This window comes from Taeniopygia guttata, chromosome 9 (assembly GCF_048771995.1).
Source record: "Taeniopygia guttata chromosome 9, bTaeGut7.mat, whole genome shotgun sequence".
Classification (NCBI taxonomy): domain Eukaryota; kingdom Metazoa; phylum Chordata; class Aves; order Passeriformes; family Estrildidae; genus Taeniopygia; species Taeniopygia guttata.
Window position 1 is genome coordinate 14,597,759 of NC_133034.1, and position 19,156 is coordinate 14,616,914.

Genomic DNA, 19,156 nt, shown 5'->3' on the forward strand with positions numbered 1-19,156 from the left:
TCATCTCATGCAGAGCACAGAGTGCGAGGGGACAGGTGCTCTGATTCCTGTGATGTGCTGAAGTTGATGACTCCTAGTCTGCTCATCAGTGAAGCAAAGAAAATCAGTCAGTTGAGGTAACACGCTAACATGCATTTTGGCCCAAAGCCTCTCCAGCTAGAGCTGTGAGAATGGCTTTTGTTCTGCCACAATGGAGAGGAGAATTCTCATGTATATTTTAAACAGCATGCTGAAAGTAAGGCCTGATCTTCCTTGCTAATACCAGAGATATTTTATTGAACTCAGGAAAAATTGCATCTGAAATCCCTCAGTGATAAAAGGATCAGGTCTTGCAAGTTCTCTGTTATGCCTATAGAGTTAATTTCCATTAGCAAATTAATTTTCTTTTGCTTTTGTCTAAATGAACCATGAGAATCCAGCCACCATTACAAATAAGCATACTAACACGTTGCCCTTTTCTGTCTATTGCTTCTCTCCTGTCCTGAGTTGATTTGGACATGAGTGACATCAGTCACATCTAGAGAGATTGCAGACAGGGCAAGTGGATGTGGCAGAGGAAGGAAATTGCAGTGAAACAGGGAGCTACTGCCATGCACCAGTCCAGGAGAGAATTGTGCCCATCTGTAAATCCAGTGGAAGAAGGGATGTGATTTGATTTTTTTTTTTTTTTTTTTTTTTTTTTTGTAATGCAAGAGGCTGTAAATTCATCTATAATCCAAAATGGACTAAAAATTTCAGCAGACTCTTAATGGAGGATATGTTCACTTATGCCATGCTCACACATCAGATATAACTACAGAATATCTGATGGCTCCTGGGTATGAATAAGATTGGCAGGTGCTCTTGTTTTGTCATTGTCTACTTCATCATTATAGCTACAGTTCATGCTATCCCTAATTTTGGTAACTAGGCAGGTAAAAATTCTTGCATCTGCAAGGGTTTGCACACACAAAATTGTATTTTAAATTTGGAAGCCTCTTTTCACCCTCCACTTTCACTGGAGAATGCATCATTGCTGACTGTTCCCTTCTGTGATGGAGGACCCTCAAGTAGACAGATAAACAACTTGAAAACTTTACTCTTGCAGGCTCACATAGATCTGCTTGAGGAAGCCCCACTGCACGGAATGCCCCATATTGTAGACTGGTTAGAAAAGGCAAACTGGTGTATTTAGGGAAATCTGACAGCAAGAAAATGAAATTTCTCTTACCCATGACATTTTCATTGTAGGGGTCTATATGGGGAGGACTGTTGACAACTCTCCAAATTTTACAGTAAAATGTGCTGGTGTTATGGATATGGATAGAAGTTGACTGACTGACCAACCTTTTAACTTTAATACACAGTCTACGGTGTCAGGTTCCTGGCATGCTGCAGGCACAGCTTCTGTTACACCTTTCCTGCTGGAAGTTGAGCAAATATACTTAAAAAGCAAACTAAAAAGTCCCTGTTCATTGACAGTAACTGAACAGAACTGAGAAAGGATAACTTGAGGAATTAGGAGCTAAATTACCTGCAGACAGCATGGATAGGTAGAGATACCAACCACTGTACATTGAAGCCAAAACATGGTCAGCCAGCTGTCCATCCAATTCCTCAACACCTCTGAATTATGGATCTGCCCACCTTTGCTTGCCTCTTACAAGCAATGCAGTGGGTGGCAACTCAGTACCTGGGCTGGGTTGGCTCCAGGATGATTTGTTGTAGTTTCACCCACAATATTTTGCTGGGGTTTATGTCTGTTTTATTTATTCTTGAGCAGCTGTTAGAGCCTTTTTAATTTGTACTTAAAGTCTTTATTTTCTTTTCCTCTAGCAGCGTGTTGTTCACATGCCCTGATCAGAGTAATCCAAGGAAGTTGTGAGAAGCCAAATTCATGCAGTTTGACCTTCTGCCTAAAGGCAAGCTTTTTCTTCAAGGCTTGAAGTAATTTATACAGGCTTCCTCAAATCTCCTTTTTTCCCATAAAAAGAAGCCAGTTTTACCTAGCTCAAAATGCTGTTTGAAGTCAGATTGTAGCTGTCTATACATCAGTGGGAAACACAAACATCTGCAGTGAATTGATCGCACTGGGCTCACAGCCAGTGTCTGGTGTCATCCACCTGCTTCACCTACTTCAGCTCAGAGCTCTGGGGATACGAAATAAGTCTTTGGAAAAACCTTCTGCATGGACACTTCCACCCCTCCCCATCTGCAACACAAACAGCTACCTGGACTCCTCAGCTGTAGAGCTGAGCACAAAGGGCATACAGAAGTATTTTTAGACACCTCATTTTCCCTCCACACTCCTGGCTTGAATACTGGCTAAAGCAACAGAGAACCAGGTTATGAAAGCCACAAAATCACACTAGAGAGGAGTTGTGGACAAGGTATTGGCCTCGCATGAATGGGATAGGAAATTTCCTTCTTAGCTTCCAACTTCTCCCCTACCCTTACTGGTAGCCTTGCCTGTTGCTTTACAGTGCTTCACCACCACCAAAGACATGAGCCAACCCACTGCAGACCCACATGAGGCTTTTATGTGCTGATACCACACGTCTTCAGCTCAGGACTTAATCCAACAAGGAATTCTTATGTTCTAATTCTTATGTTCTGTACTCTAATTCTATGGAAATAGAATATAAAAACACTATTATAATTAATACTTCTCTGAGATATGTTGTGCAAGCCAACCTGGAGAGGACAACACTGTAATATTTTTGATGTTATTGTAACCTCGTGCCCATAAGGAAAAGCAAATATCAACTTCAAATTAACTGTGATACACACAGTGAAAGCTAAGTGGAGTGAATGAGGAGAGTCCAGAGATAAAACAGGCTGCTCTCCAGATATTATTCTGAAAATTTAAGTGAGTGGATGGAAGATATGCATCGCAAAAATATTCTATTATGCTCAGTGTACTAGAGCAGAACTTTCACCCCCTTTAAACTCTCATTAGAATGCAGCCATTTTTGTTTCAAAGGATTAACATGTTGGCTCTAAAGAGAGAAGAAAACTGTGATTCATGGTGTGCTTGGAATTAGATATTGTTAATTGAAAATAACCCTAGGCACCTACACAGTGCTTTTCAGCTCAGAATCTTGAAACTATTTTGTTTGTATAAAATTCATTCATGTAAAGGGGCTGCTAAAAGACATGTGCAGCAAAAATCTCATCAAAGAGTAGTGAGAGAGCCCTTGTATGCTTCCACTGTACACTAAGGCAAACATCACTTATGGGCAGAAGGCTTTTGAAAATGTGGGAACTCACTGTCACATAGGAACAAAACACCTGTCTGGAAAAATAGCAGGAAATAATTTATTATTGTTTGGCTGCAGCTGAATGGTATGTGTAGCTGTACAGCTAGATAAAACAAGTCCCTGAAAACTCTGGAAAAAAGACACTGGTGCAATTTGACTTCTGTCACTCTGAATATGGAAAAATATTCCTTGTGAAATGAGGGCTTTATAGCCTTGTGCAAACTCCTAATCCAAATTAATGTAGAGAAGAAATTACTACTGATTTTTGCCAAATTGAATTTTTTGATGGTCTGAATCTTCTAGTTTTAGCAGTGAGGTTCAGAGCTCTCTTAAGTCCACCGTGGTCAAAAGCCACAGCAAGATCCCCCAGAGGACTTCCACAAGAACTCAAAAGATAGGCAGACTGTGAAGGGGCTTTATGAATGGAGGTCAGTGACTCTTAACTCAGCTTCCTTGCAAATGCTCCTGCTTGGCAAGTGGGGGATCAGGCCCCCACAGTGTAGGGGCTTGCTTAAGGCCAGAGAACCACATAGTCTGGAGGAAATGAAAATCCCTTCATTCATGTCCTTTCCCCCACTCTCATTGTGTCAAATGAAGAAGAAGCACCATTCATGAATTACAGTAATTTTATAAAATATCAAGCAAAAGCCATTAAATTTATCAAAAGCAGAACCAGCTAATTTTGAGAGTGGTCTCTTTCCTTTGGTCCCTGGAGTAGTACAGTGACATTCAGTAGTGCTGCTCTGAAGATTTATGGTTTACTTGCTTGTGCAGTGTTGGCACTGATCACAGAATTGCAGAATGACCAGGTTGGAAGAGACCTTCAAGCTCATCAAGTCCAACCCAGCCCCAGCGCCTCAACTAAACCATGGCACCGAGTGCCACATCCAATATTTTTTAAACACACCCAGGGATGGTGACTCTACCGCCTCCCTGGGCAGACCATAGCAGTACTTTATCACTCCTTCTGTAAAAAACTTTTTCCTAATATCCAACCTATATTTCCCTTGTCACAGCTTGAGACTGTGATATCTCGTTCTGTCAGTTGCTGCCTGGAGAAAGAGATAAACCCCACCCTTTCAGGAACCACCTTTCAGGTAGAGAGGGGTAAGGTCACCTCTGAGTCTCCTTTTCTCCAGGCTAAACACCCCCAGCCCCCTCAGTTGTTCTCACAGGGTTTGTGTTCCCAGCCCCTCTCCAGCCTCGGGGCCTCCTCTGGACATGCTCCAGTGTCTCAATGTCCTTCCCAAATGGAGGGGCCAGAGCTGGACACAGCACTCGAGGTGGGACCTCACCAGTGCCGAGTACAGGGGGAGAATGACCTCCCTGCTCCTGCTGGCCACACCATTCCTGATCCAGGCAGGAGCCATTGGCCTTCTTGGCCACCAGGGCACACTGCTGGCTCATGTTCAGCTGGCTGTCCATCAGTACCCCCAGGTCCCTTTCCTTCTGGGCACTGTGCAGCCACACTGTCCCCAGCCTATAACGATGCAGGGGGCTATTGTGGCCAAAATGCAGGACTCAGCACCTGGACTTATAAACTTCATCCTATTGGACCCTGCCCATCCATCCAACAGTTCCAAGTCTCTCTGCAGAGCCCTCCTACCTTCCAACAGATGGACACACGATCCTAGCTTAGTGTCATCTACAAACTTACTAATGAAAGACAATCCCCTCATCCATGTCATCAATAAAAATATTGAACAGAACTGAGCTCCCCAGCACAGACCCCTGTGGCAGGCACATTCTTCTCTCTCTCAGGATTTTTTCATAGAGGAGCACAGAGGAAAGAAAGAGAAAACAATTTCTATTTCTGCTCTTTGTTTTTCTTATGTAGAACGTGTTTAGAGAATTGTTTGCCTAGGGTAATTGCTTGATTAGATTCTAGCAAGGATTGTTTGAGCCTGATGGCCAATCCAATCTACCCGTGTCTATACTCTTGAGAGATGGTCACGTGTAGTGAGGTAGTTAGATATGGTAGCTAGAAAAAGTAGGTATGTAGTTTTAGTATCTCCTTTAAATAGCATATTAATGTATTATAGTATAGTTATAATAAAGAAATCATTCAGATTTCTGAACTGGAGTCAGATATAATTTCTTCCTACCAGATTTGCCTGCATTTGCAATAGACCCCTGAGGAACACCAGCAGTAACAGGCTGCCAGCTGGGTGCAGCATCAGCACTCTGGGCCTGGACATCCAGCCAGTTCTGAACCCAGAATCCAAGGGGCCTCTGGTCCCCTCAGATGGGAGTTACCTACTACAACAATCCTACTTTTCTTTTTAATGTTAGAGGTGGTGATCTCTCTGACAGTTGAAGATTTAACTTTTAAGTCATCTGTTTCTGAACCTCTTGTGGCTTACTTTAAGTTTACTGATAAGTGACTAGGATTTAGAGTGATTGGGACAGTGATATTATCAAAGTCACACTTTGGTACAGGGAGGCAAAATAAGTATTGAGGTCAGGAAATTTTGCAAAGTGCCACGAGACGAAATAAATAACTCTGGAATAAAGATGAAGAGAGCATCACATACTGAAAGGAAATATCTGTTTGAAGTGGAGAGAGCAGGATGAAAATTGTCATGTGGCTAATGGATGCAGCAATTCCAGCAGGAAGTCTTGAACTGATGAGTGTATACAACACCTCCAAATGCCCACTAGGAAGCAGAGGTGATGAACATCTTTGATAAGCCATTTTCTGCAGGCTTTCATTCTTTGCTAAGGTAAGGGATGATTTCTCACAGACCTACTAGTCCCTAATGACCTATTTGGATTATCATCTGGGGCCTGCCATCGCTCCTGGAAACAGGAATAACTTCCTTTCACACTGTGTCTGGGAGGCAGGTAATGAGAAAGTGAAAGATACAGGCACAAGACTTAGGGAAGACAACTAAATCCAAAGTGCTATATTCTGTACCCAGCTTTGGCTTTGGCTTCTCCAAGGAAGAACTAGCTACAAGCTGCATGTAAAAGGCCAGTGATATTAAAGCATTTGGCTCTGAAAGGATCTGGGAATGCGAAATGCCACAGTAGAAGCTATTACTGTTGTCATTTTACTGTGGGCAGTTCATTGTCAGCCTCAAAGAGTGGTGGAGGACAAGGGTGGAGTGAAGGAGGCTGGAGGAAAAGCCATTAGGATGGGCAGAGAGGGTAATTCCTGGAGCACACTTATGATAGAGCTATGGACAAATCTCTCACACCAGAAATACAGAAACGTCAGTGAAAAGGCTCTTATTGTTGTCATCAAGGTCAGGATTTCATAGAGGTCTGACCTCGGCTATATGTAGTTGAAAGTATAGGTCACAGCCTCACAAAGGGAGCTCCAACAAAGCATGGCAGTGGAGTGATATTTGCCTTTAAGCTCTACAATATGTCACCATGGCTTTTATGTGTCATTCTTCTCTTCTATATGTGAGTTCTTCCTAAGGCTCTGCATTGAGCTCCCTGCAGAGGTCATTAGTGCCTCTCCTGGGGCAGCAAATGTGGAGACAAGGGCTAAAAACCACATGGGTTTCACAGGAACTCAGTCCTACATTCTAGATACACTGTCTCTGTCCTCAGATAGGTTTCCGAGCACATGAGGGAGAAAACATGAGTGGTGTTGCAATTAGCACCCTGCAGCTCCCCAGATGTGCCAGGGGTCTCAGAGCCCTGAGTTCACTGCTACACTGAGCCGCCCTGTGTTATTGGAATGGCACCTGCTGCTGTGTGCAATGCCTCCACAGAGCACCCCTTCCCTGCCAGCCCAAATGGAAAATGTGGCAAAGTCACTGCAACTCTTTGACTCTAGCAGAAGGTCGAGTTTGATGTCCTCTTATAAAATCATATACAGGAAGCCTGGTGTTTGGCCCTCAGTGTCTCTTGAAATTAAGTGAATTTCCCACAGAAATGCAAGGAAATTTTATCTTAATAAACCTTCATTATTTACTGGCTTTACTTTGCTTAAATAACCAGGGGGAATTTAAACTGATCATTTGTTTTCCTGTGGAAAAATCCCATGCACTGTAATAGAGGAGACCCTGAAAGGCTTTTATCTTAATTACTGCAGAAAATTACAGAGAATTAGATCCTTTGTAATGGTTTTCTGAATCATCCTTTGGGATTTGATAGCAAGAATATAATTCGCTATTGAATTGTATAGACTAGTGGAATAACAATGCCTCTAGAAAGTGTTCACTATCCACTAATGTCTATGGGGCTTCCCTATGAAAGGTTTCTAAAAGCCTTTTATTTACAAATATTTCCAGAGGGTTCTATTATGCTGTTCACCTTTGTTTATAATGCACACTCATTAGAGTAAGAAGAGCAATAAAAGAAGAGCAGAGACCAGTGATCTGGATTCTGGGAAAAAGGACTGCATGGAATTACAGGACATCATCTTCGTAACCCTGTGAAAATGCATCACATAGCCAAGGAAGGCAGAAAAAAGCTGAGATTTTAATCCTGCGTGGAGTTACTGCTGGCAGACCCTTTCCCATCTAAACTCTGCAGCTTTAGGGATATGCAGAGAGCTTTACTTTGGATTAGCTCCATAAACTAACACAGTAAGTTGACTGTAGAATTTGATCATATCCTGGAAGCTTGCATGCAAGGATCCATGTTTGCATGTGTAATATGGCAATAATTGTTCGATTCCTTGTTTACTTCCTTCAGCTGAGCAGCAGCCAGGTCTTTCAGCTGCAATCACAGCTCCCTCCTGAGCAGACTGTGCTGCACATAGCCTGTTTCTTCCTGCCCTAGTACTTGTTACACTGACAGAAACAGACTCCCTGAACCCTGCCTGGCATCCTCACTTCCACCTCACAGACATCAATACTGTAACCTGGGAAAAATTGGGTCTTAGTTGTGCAGTGGTTTGCTACACAGATCTGGTCTCACTGTTAACATGCTCAAGCATCTGAGGAATCCTCACAATGGCAGTGTGGTGGGGCACTGTCAGGTGTGTTGTGTATTTGGGAGTGCTACCAGGCTCCTCTTCCATTCCCCTGGTCAGCAGTAAGGGCTACACAGTATCTGCTTTAGGAGTTTTCCATCTTCTGATGGGCATTTCTGTTCCTTTATTGTTTTATGCTAACTGCTTTTGCTCTCTCCTTATGGGACCTTGAAGGAAAAGACCTTCCTGAGTGGAGCTGTGTTCTTTTAACAGATTTGTCATTTCACCACCTGATGGGGAACATGTTGAACAGTGCCTGACTCCAAAGTGTGCTGCCAGAATTACCCTGGGTTTAAGCAGTACAGCTTAAAGCTGCCACATGCAAGGGTTTGCAGATCTGGGAATAAGAGAAGTCACAGAAAAGTCTTGGCATCTATCGTCACTCACCCCTTAAAAGTGCCCAGTGGGGAAAATAGAAGAAAGATGTCAACAGCAACTTCAGAATTTGCTTGTTTCTGCAAAAGAGATGAGCATAGAAGAGGAAACATGGTGACTTTAGGTGACTTTCCAGGTGACAACATCCCAAGCTTTCACACAGGAGTCACAGAGGGAGTCTAGCACTGTAGGATACTGAGGTGGTTTTTTTTTGAGAGAAATTAAATTAGGAAAATGTTATAAAGGTGTCCCAACATTGCATACCTGTGCATAGCCCAACACTGCATACCCATGCATTTAAAGTCCACATGACAAAAAGTGTTTGATAATCTCAAACTAAAAAATGCTTTTTGTTTTCCAGGAATCAATTTATATTGCAGATATTCATATGCCAGCTGCTAACACAAAACACTTAAGAGTAAATACAGGCCATTGCAGAAAGCAGAAAACAGCATGCTCAGTACTGGAAGTGGAAAACAGATTATGTTAGTTATTGGAATTATAAATTGAACTAAAGCTAGAAAAAACATTCATGTGTGTTGCAGTTCTGACCAAGTCCTGTCTCACTAATATCTTTCATGAAAAGCACAATTACCTTGATTTTCCTTATTTTCCTTCCTTTCCTCCCCTCTCATTCTTTCATTATTTTTCATTTGTGATTGTCTGTCTTGGCAGACAGACAAGTCCTGTGTTCAGGACACAAACTCCTACTCATTATAGATCTCTAAAATGTTCTATCTAACTAACACATTTTCGGGCCGTCACAAGAATTACAGGAGAATTTTTTTTTTTGTTATTATAGATTGTTCCTGCTTTTTGTTTACCCACCTCAGATTTTCCTTTTCTGAGCTATGAACCCAGGCATCAGCCCAAGCTGTGCTGAAAGCTGCTTCTCAACAGTACAAACACCGAGCTCTTAAAAATCTGTCAGCAGTGGCCAGATGCAGAGAGATTTTTTAGTGAAGCAGGGCAGTTAAATACAGTACAGAGCTCAGGCCTCCTGGATTTCATTTTATGTTAATGTATTTTTATGAAAGACATTAAGAAATCTATTAGATCCTCATGCTAATGAAAAGGAAATTGATACATAAGTCAGTGCGGTTTGACAATCATTTATTGGGGTATTCTAACAGGAAGCATAATGTTGGGAAAGGCAGAAGAAAGGGACTTCTGGCTTTAACCAAATGACCAAAGGATGGTTTCCTCTTGTGTAGATGCTGCCACAAGGAATTGCATTTCCTGCAAACCTCTATTTTCCCATACCTTTATGACAACTAGTAAGAAGTGTGTTCTTCATAGGAAAGGGTCTGGGTGTTGGAGTGTTTCTTGTTTCCAAACTTGGAGAAGCATCCATCTTTCACAGCTACAGCCATTTTACAGCTGTGGCCATTACACAATGGCCTGGAGAGCTGAGCTACCTGTGAACTCAATGTGGGATTTGAAGAGAGTGGTACATTAGGAGGCTCCAAAGAAGTAGCAGGTATGTCTATGCCACAGTTGCTATTTTATTGAGTTTGCATGTAAAGTGCTGTGTTGAAATCTGCTCTAGAGGTGCAACAATTTGATGTGAAACTTAAACTGCTGCTGGTAGTCACCTTGTGAGCAGAGGGGTGGCTCAAGAAATGGTGTAATTGGGTTTTGTGTGCCTGTACATCACTGCAGGCACAGACTCAGTGGGAACATTTCTCAGCTTCTGGATGGGAAGAGAGTCACTGAGTGAGGTCTCTGAGCATACAAGGAAATGAAACAGAAGTGCTAATGACCACTTCTTCATTGTGTTTATATCTGGTTTCCACTACAATAGGGCCCTGATTATAATTTGTGGGTTTTGATATTATTGTAATACAAGCAATTAGCTACAAATGAACAACAGCAATGAGTAGACAGGCTATACATAATGCATATAGATGTGTAAAGGAGCATGTCATACTGTTTGTGTTCCCCATACTTCCCCACCAAAATTTATTTATTACATATGGAACCAAACCCAAACACCACATCTGCATCCTCTCTGTGTAGGAGAAATTTGCACATGGATGAGGGATTTAATGTTCAGGTCATATCCTTGTACCAAAGCATTAGCTCCAGTGCAGCACTGCAACGCTCAGCACTGCTCAGATATGAATCCAAATTTTACTGCTTGAGAAAATCACAATTTCAAAATAAATCTAATGCAGAAAATTAACATAAATCCAGGAAATGAGCAGCAGAAACCTATACAAACATTGCTTACAGAGATCCTGAGCCAACCCATTTAGAGACAATGAAGTTTTTTAGATCAACTTCAAAGGTGCCTGGCTACAATCTAATGACACGCTAAAATAATGAGATTAACACATTACCAGTATATTTTCACCAAAGAAAAAAAAAAAAAAAAGACACTGAGGTAAGGATAGTAAATGATCCACCTGGGGACTTTTAATAGTTGCTGTCTGAAGCTGGTTGAAAATCAGGAGTTTGCTTCTTAGAACCTTACTTGAAAGCATCTGTTCTTCTTTTAGAAAATGTTTTAAGCATCTTGAGTATGGGTACTTTGAGACTGGCTATGACAGATGCAATGCTATTGTTTAAAAAATTTTTAATGAGCATAGCTCTGCTGCCATGCAAACGGCTCGATCTGTGTTCTGCTGACAGGAGGATGCAGATCACAACTCGTCACAGGGGAAGGTCTTTTTTTTTAACCTGGAGAAGAATTTTAAGTCTGTCAAGGAAATAACACACACCTTCTTAAAACTGTCTGAAGATTGTGGTGTGTGCTGGATGCTATTGGCCTGACATAATCCTTAGCATATTGAAATTTTGCATGTAAAACATTCAGGGTTTTAGCTACACACAAAAAAATCCGTGGCTTCTAGAGGGGGAGTAAGGAGGGAGCAGGGCTTGTCATTGTCTCTGGGAAACACCTGGGGGACACTAGGTGTTTGGAGAGGGACACAGCTGAGTATAATCTATGCTAGTTTGGCTGGCAATTTAACGTGACCACACATGTCCCATGTGGAGACAGCTCCAGGTGGTGAAACTAATGGAGTTCATGGCATTAGTTATTAGAATTGAGCTGATTTTACCCTAAAAATGGGGGAAATCAAGAGGGAACCGTGAATACAAAACAGGAGCCCAATTCCTTGCCAGTTCCAGATCTCCAGAGCCTGGAAGTGCTGTGATGGGGATCTGTGACTGCAGTTCCTCAAACTCTTGCCCCTCTGAAGCATGTCACTTGACAAGCAGAGCCAGGGAAACATCATGAGTCCAGACTTCATATGAAAGACTCTGTGTGCCCTGAGTCTGCACTAAACCCAGATTTTGCAAATCCCAGCCTTGTGGAGCCTGAAGACTGCTACCTGTAAGTGCTGTTCTGAAGATATTTTTGGGATGTGTGAAATAGCAAATATGTGTGAAAGGCAAAATTTCTGGCATCAAAAGGAAGGGAAGACCTGGTGCAAAGAAGTACAAGGAGTGCTTTGATTACGTCATGGCATTCTGTGACATTCCAGGTCTGTCCAGGAGTCCCAAAAATGCCTTGCTACAGAACCAGACTAGGGACTGCTAGTGGAGGGAAAGATCTGAAGAACGGTGAAGCAGCTGAAGTGCACTAGGATATCACCAGTCCAATGGAAGTGAGCTCCTGATTAATGTGAAATTAGGTTTTCTGCTTATCTGGGCTCCTCCCTACTGGGACTGGTGCAGACACGGGAATTGAGGTCCCACACAGAAAGTGTATGGGCAGAAGAAAAGGGAGAAGTCTTGGCCAGGATTCAGCTATCAACAGGAAGAGCACAGTTAGTGCAAAGCCAGTGAAGGAGAGGGAGAAAGATGGCACAGCAGGATCCTTGGTCTGCCACTGAGCGACTCTCTCCATGTGAGCAGCTCATTTCCCTGCTCTGTCACTCTTCTTATCTGCACAGACAGCCTGTTCTATAGGCTAGGACCAGGTTTCTGCAACACAAGCATAAAGGACTCTTGAACATCTTAGAAGGTACTGCAATAATACAAGCAGAAATTGCAGCCATCAGATGGAGAAAATAGAGCACTTCCAGTCAGCAATTTTGTTCCTGGTGAAGTCCTTGTGCCACATGAAGCTTTGAGCTACAGCTGCTGTGGTGCTAAGTACAAAAAAGGGAGGTCTTTCTGAAGTCTACTTTCAAATTTTAAAAACTGGGTACAATTTCCATGAAATGAGGTTTAGCTCATTTTTCATCACGCTCTAATTACCAACTGCAGTGAAATATTCTAAGATGATGTATCTCAGGCTCCATCTTATTTCTGGATCTTGCTCCAATTATTTCCCTCTACAGTTTACAGCACCTAAATGAAATGCACTGAGCATCAGACCATGAGTTGCCTGGTCTTTCTCCCTCGGTACCCTGGGCCAATTGCTCTTCCTAGCTACTGCAGTACTGTTTTGCCAGTCCTAGGATGATGGTATTAATATTTACTTGCTATCCAGCAGTTTTTTGAGACAGCCTATTCAAGTGTGAAAAGATTTTTGAGGTCCCAGGTCATGCTACAGAAGTGAGAACAGTTATTTCTTCTTTTTCCCATTATTTCTCTGTGGCATGATGTATTTGTGAATGCTGGAAGTGGTACTCAAAAGAGGGTATCTATTCTGCAAGAGAAAAGCAAGAGAAAGTCTATTTCAAAGGAGGAAAAGAGGAAGGTTGTTTGAAGGAAAGAGAGAACACATGGGAGAAAGGAAGGGTGAATGTGAGAGGGAGAGCACAGATTCTAGTGCAGGTGAGAAGCAGTTTAATAATCCATGTTTTCAACCTCTATCAGAATAAGTTGAATGTCCCCACTGGCAAGTCCTGGGGCTAGCACAGCAGAGGCCATAGGTTCCTTACAGGTCCCAAATAATGCTCACAAGAGGAGCTTTGAGAATACTGCATTTTTTCCACAAAGAGTTCAATTTCAGAAAGAAAAAAGATTTGGTAGAAAACTCCAGGCCAACACTATTTGCAATCTCATTCTCATTTATTTGCTCAAGTAATCCCCAGTGCTTGATTTACGTAAGACTTGAATTAACTGTGTATTTATTCAGAGATCTTAAATTACACTGATGTGATGAGGTAAAATTGCAAGCTGATGCAGTTTCAAGGGTATTAACAAGCACATGATGGTGAGGCAGATGCCAATTGCCACTGAGGAATCCAAGCCCATTCAAAGGTTTCTGGAGAAGGTGGTAAGAAGGATCTTTTACAAGTACAGCTACTTTTCATGAAGCAAAATTTATCTTAGTGCTGAGATGAGGTAGAGAGTTGCAGTACCTGTCAGAGATTTTTGAAGAAAATTGAAGCTGCTTGCTTGATACTGCTCTTGGCGAACAGTCTTGGTTTGAGCTCAGACACTGAATGAAGCAAATTTTTGGATCTCAGCAATTTCTGAATAATGCATGGTACCAGGAATAAAACAAATTCAGATGAACAGGAAGCATGGAGCAGTTATGAGCCTGATCTAATGGAAATTTTCTCTAAGTATGAAGGCGACTATAACTTCAAGCAGAGGTGCCATTAAAAAAGACAAACTGAAATCACCATTGCTTCTGGTGTTAGCTGTTTCTGAAGTACTTCATGTTTTTCATAGGTGCTTCATGAATTCAGGCAATGACAGCTAGCAGGAAGTTTTCACTGAATGGGATTTAGACCTGTTAAATGAATAGGGAAGAAAATGATAATGTAAGTCTATGGTTGACGTGGGCAGAGAGTTGATGGGACCATTTGGAAGTCCACTGAAAGACAGAATCTGAGACAAAATGCTCATAAAGAAATGACTGGAACTTCCAGTATTGAAATATGATGCAGCAAATAGGATATGGTTAGGAAAGAAAGCTATCTGGTCCATGTAGCTTGTGGAGATCATCGGCTTGAAAAAGATGGGGCAGGAGGATTGGGGATGAAAACTCTAACTGGTATAAGAAGATCTGTCTGCCTTGCCTGAGTGGTGCCAGTGATGCATGTGGCAGAGCTGCTGGAGGTTTGCACCACGTGAAAGGGAAACAAGGATACCCACACAGCTAAAAATGGTTATGACAGGCACACAGGAGGCTTAGAGGTGTTCAGAGATGGACAGGGCAGATCTTGAAGAGGGTTGGGTGGGGTTCAGAAGTTACTGTGACTTCTCTGGGAGCAACATTATCACAAGAGGGAGCTGTCCGCCTGTATGAGATTGTCACCCCGGCAAGAAGCACTGCAGGGAAACAGCACCAGGGCCCTCAAACCCTGGCAGGGGCAGGAGGCAAGAGGTCCCGAGTGCTCAGACAAGCAGTGACCACAGCAGCCTGGCGTGGAGGACATGGGCTGTGCCGGGCTAGCAGAACTAATTCCCCAGGGCAGGCCTACACACTGCTAATTGCTCTTTTTCAAGTCAGATCCCGCATTGTGCTAGTGCTATCAGTTAATTGTTTTATTTTTGTTTGTTTGGTTTTTGTTTTTGTTTGTTTTTGTTTTTCTGTTAGCTTTGCTGGAGAGGATAAAAAGGTGAGGTGGATGGCCAAAGTCAGACAAGGTGCTAGTCAGAGGTTCGTGTGACAAGGCAGCTGATCACCAAGGCTCGCATGGTGAATGAAGTCGATGTGTGCCAGTCGGCTGTGAGCAGTGTCTGAGCACAACGGGGCCGTGTACTCAGCAGAGGGCACGGACACACAGACACACAGGCACAGGCGCACACACACACACACACACACACACACACACACACACACACACACCTGCCCGCACCTCTGGGACATCATTTCTTCGATAATGAGCATATCAGTGCCCAAAACGGTATCAGTGGCTACAGGACAAAGCCAGAGGCATCAGGCGTTCTGCTTGAATGGTTTGTGGTTTCTGTTACAGGGTCCAAACCTACCCATCTGCTGAACTTCCACTTCTGATCAAGATAATGGTTCAGAGGAACTCAAGCAACATCCCTAAGCTCAGGTTTAAAGACAGGCATCTGTATTTACAATGTATCAGGCACACCAGCCTGTAACCTCTTCACATCTGCCTGTAACCTCTTCACACTGGCATTAGTTTTATCTTCCAGTTATTTATCTGAATGGTCATGCCTGATTTTGGTAGACACATTTTACCACAATCTGAGATTGAGCTGAAAGCTTTGTTTCCTGCCAAGAATCTTGAGAGGATAATACGTATCCAAGTAGTTTGCATCAGTGGCATGGCATTTAAATGCCCTGGAGAAGACAAAAACAATATATTTGTATACTCCCTGGGCAGAAAGACAGTTCTTCCAGTGGATACACTGAGATATGTGATGGATCATGCTGTATATGTTAAATGATGGGTCAAGGCACAGAAGATCAGGTTAAAGGGAGAAAACCACTGCATGTTGAAAAGTTAGAAGGCATTAAAATTATATACAGAAGAAAAGGGTGTAGTGCTGTCGATGAGAGAAATGGATGAAGATCAGAGGTCTGGGCTCCTTGCCACAGGCTACTTGACCTCAGGCAAGTCTTCCGAGATCCCATTTCCTCTCCTACCCTTTGTCTATGTGGCTCCCATGAGCTTCGAGGTAGGGTTGGTCTCAAGCGCAGGAGTTACTGTACTTTATCTTGGTCGTTTCTCCTAGGACATACCATAAAATAATTTCTTATATATATACATATATATGTATATATAAAGCAACCTTCGAGATAGCATAAGAAGCTAAAAAGGAATAAACAGAATGCTTTGGGAACATGGGGGAGGAGCAGAGTTCACAGCCAGTTATTAATCCACTTTCAGGACAACGCTTTTGCTGAAGTTTAAAACAAATTTAAATTAAAAAAAAAAAAAAAAAAAAAAAAAAAAAAAAAAGAAAGAAAAAGAAGAGGATTTCATCCCGAGCCAGCAGTGTGGCTCCAGCCTGAGCACCCGCCCGCCGTGACGCCGGCAGCGGAGCACCCCCCCGCGGCCCGGGCCGGCGCGGGCAGCCCCGCCGCTGCGCTGCGCTGCGCACCGGGCGCGGCGGCGGCGGCGGCGGCTCGGCGGAGCCGCGGGCGGGGGCCGAGCCCGCGCGGCCGCTTGTTGATCATCGCGGCGGCCGGCGCCGCTCCGGGCTCCGCGCCGGCGGCCAGCCCAGCCCCGCGCCCGGGCTTGCGCTGCGCCGCCGCTCGCATTCTTCCATTTCACAGTGCAAACCCCTCCTTTTTCTTCTTCTTCTGTTTTTTTTTTTTTTTTTTCTTTCCCTCCTCTCCCTTTCTTTCCCTTTTTTTTTATTTTTTTTTTTTTTTTTTTTTTTTTTTTTTTTCCCTTTGCATGAAGATGGCGGCGCCTCTCGCCAGCAAGGCAGGGTCCGCCGGCACCATCAGCAAGCCTCCCTTCCCGGAGCTGGATTTCCGATCGGGAGCCAGGGTGGAGGAATTAAATAAACTCATCCAAGAATTCACCAAGCACGATCAGAGGGAGTACGACGACCAGCGAGCCCTGGAGATCCACACGGCGAAGGACTTCATCTTCTCCATGCTGGGTAGGGCAGGGACCGGCGGGGCGGGGGCGATGCCGGCCGGGGACCCCCGGGCAGGGCTCCGGCGGTGCGGCGCCAGCGGAGCCTTTCCCCGCGCCGGGCCGGGGGGTCCCCGCTCGCAGCTCGGCTCTCACCCCCAGGAAACTAATTTTTCTGTCCTGTCCAACTAGCCTTTGGCAGCGATGTATTTATAAGCACTGAGGAAAGGCTGGGTCGCAGAGCTGACCGGTGCTCGGGAAACACGCCGAGCCTGCAGGGCTACAGGCGAGGCGAGTCCGACCCTTTATTGTTTTTACCTCCAGCTGTCGACATATAGGAAACACATTTTTATTTTTTTTTTTTATTTTAATGTACCGCTTATTTTGGTTATTGTACCGGCGGATGCTTGTAGAGGAGCATCTCCAGAACTGCCTTTCTTGCTTAGGTTGCAAAACTCGCTGCGAGTGGAGCAAGTCAGATCGTGGAGGGGGAGTCTTCATCTGTGTGAAACTTTGAATCGCGGGTAGGGATCCTTAAACCAGGGTGAAGCCTGTGCTGGCCCTTGCAGAAATGATCTGGGCTCTAGCATGACTAAGGCTTCTTAAGAGTAACAGTGGAATTACTAACAGCTCTGATTCTCCAGGTAGTCAGTTTCTGATAAATATTTACCGTGAATTAACTAAGGAATCACTCCGACGAGTAAGAGCCTTCAGGATACAAAAGGATGCTCTTTAACATGCAGATTAGGCCTTGAAATCAGTCATCCAAGTTTCAATCATTGTCTTAAACATTCTCTCAAACATTTTTGTGTAGACAGCTGCTGTAGCCAGCGAATGGTTCTTTGTAGCTCAGAGGTGCACACACAGCCTTAAAGCATACTTAGCACAAACCAAATGTATGGTCTCCATGTACACTCTGAATAACCTACATCACTTTTCTCATCCAGAAACACAGAGCTGTCCTATTGCAATAATTATTGTTTTCTATCTCACTATATTAGACCATGAACACACCTACGCTCTGTAATGAGAATCTATCTGTCCCACTGGTTATCTTGTAAGGTACCTGGATAAGTATAATTGCCCGCTGTATGGGATTTGCACAGTTTTATATGTGTATTGCTTTTTCACCAAGGGCTGGACAGGATATAGCAGACTAAATTTAGCCTGAGAACAAGGACAACAAGTTGAAAAGTCAGTAGCATGTATATTTATAGTTGTAGTTATAAATATTTTCCTCTTTCCAGTTAAACAACAACAAAAAAGTTGTGGTGAAGCCATGGTTGCATCAATGCCTGTAGGATTTTTGTTCTTAAAAGTCTGATCTGATAAATTTTTCAATCGGGGCTTTAAACAACTGGCTGAGGAAACATGGCTGGATGGGATGGAGCAAAGAAAAGTGGAGAGGAAACAGCTATAGCTGCTGTGTGGCTAGCAAGTAGAGAAAGCTTTGTATGATCATGGTTAAGCATTAATACTCTTTGCAGGGTACAGGGGTCACAGAATTTCTTACTGCCTTTTATGGGACAAAGAAAGACAGAAAAATAAACTGGAGCATGCCTTGTATTTGCACCCTAATGCCTTGCTGTTCCTGAAACAGGGAGCCTTAGGCTGTTTCGAAGTAATGTAAATTAATGTGGTTGTCTTTGTTAATATAATGACTGGAAGATGAGCATTCTTCAGTCTTAAATGTATAGCTAAACCATTGGTTTCACCAAAAAACTTATTTCTGTCTAAGTTGTACCTGACAATTTTCAGTAAATCTTGTTTCTGAATAAAAGAAGAGACTTAAGGACTGAGCCCCGGACAGAAATGGAGATGGATTTCTGATTTGCCTGCATTAGACCCAGAAGTTGTGTTCGGGGATCAGCTCCTTCTTAGCAAGAGAGGCTCTTAAATCTAAAAGGATTTAACTTATTAATAAATAGCTCTTTCCCCTGTGCCTGATCCCTCCCATACGTACTGCTCTTATCTCGTCGGGTGATGATAGGAAAATTAAACATAGCTTTCCTGATTTAATTACACTGGTGTGTAATTGGTGGATGAATGATAGGTGAGGAGACCTTGTGAAGATTCTCAGATGTTTGTATTCTGCATGGCTTGCTGTCTAGGTCAGACTTTGCTTTTAATTTGTATTAACTATTTTTCATCTGTGTTGTCTTGCCCTGGCTTTAAGTAACTGAACTCTGGGA

The 19,156-nt window shown here is 43.2% G+C and overlaps 1 protein-coding gene across 1 annotated transcript in view; it reads left to right on the forward strand.

The window, feature by feature from the left end:
- The first annotated feature begins 16,540 nt into the window (after positions 1-16,540).
- Positions 16,541-19,156, forward strand: part of MB21D2 (Mab-21 domain containing 2) — a 60,141-nt gene continuing 57,525 nt past the window's right edge. Inside the window, exon 1 of the mRNA XM_030280079.4 lies at positions 16,541-16,989. Coding sequence (XP_030135939.1) covers positions 16,779-16,989 — 211 coding nt within the window. The 5' untranslated portion in view covers positions 16,541-16,778. The remainder of the gene's footprint in view (positions 16,990-19,156) is intronic.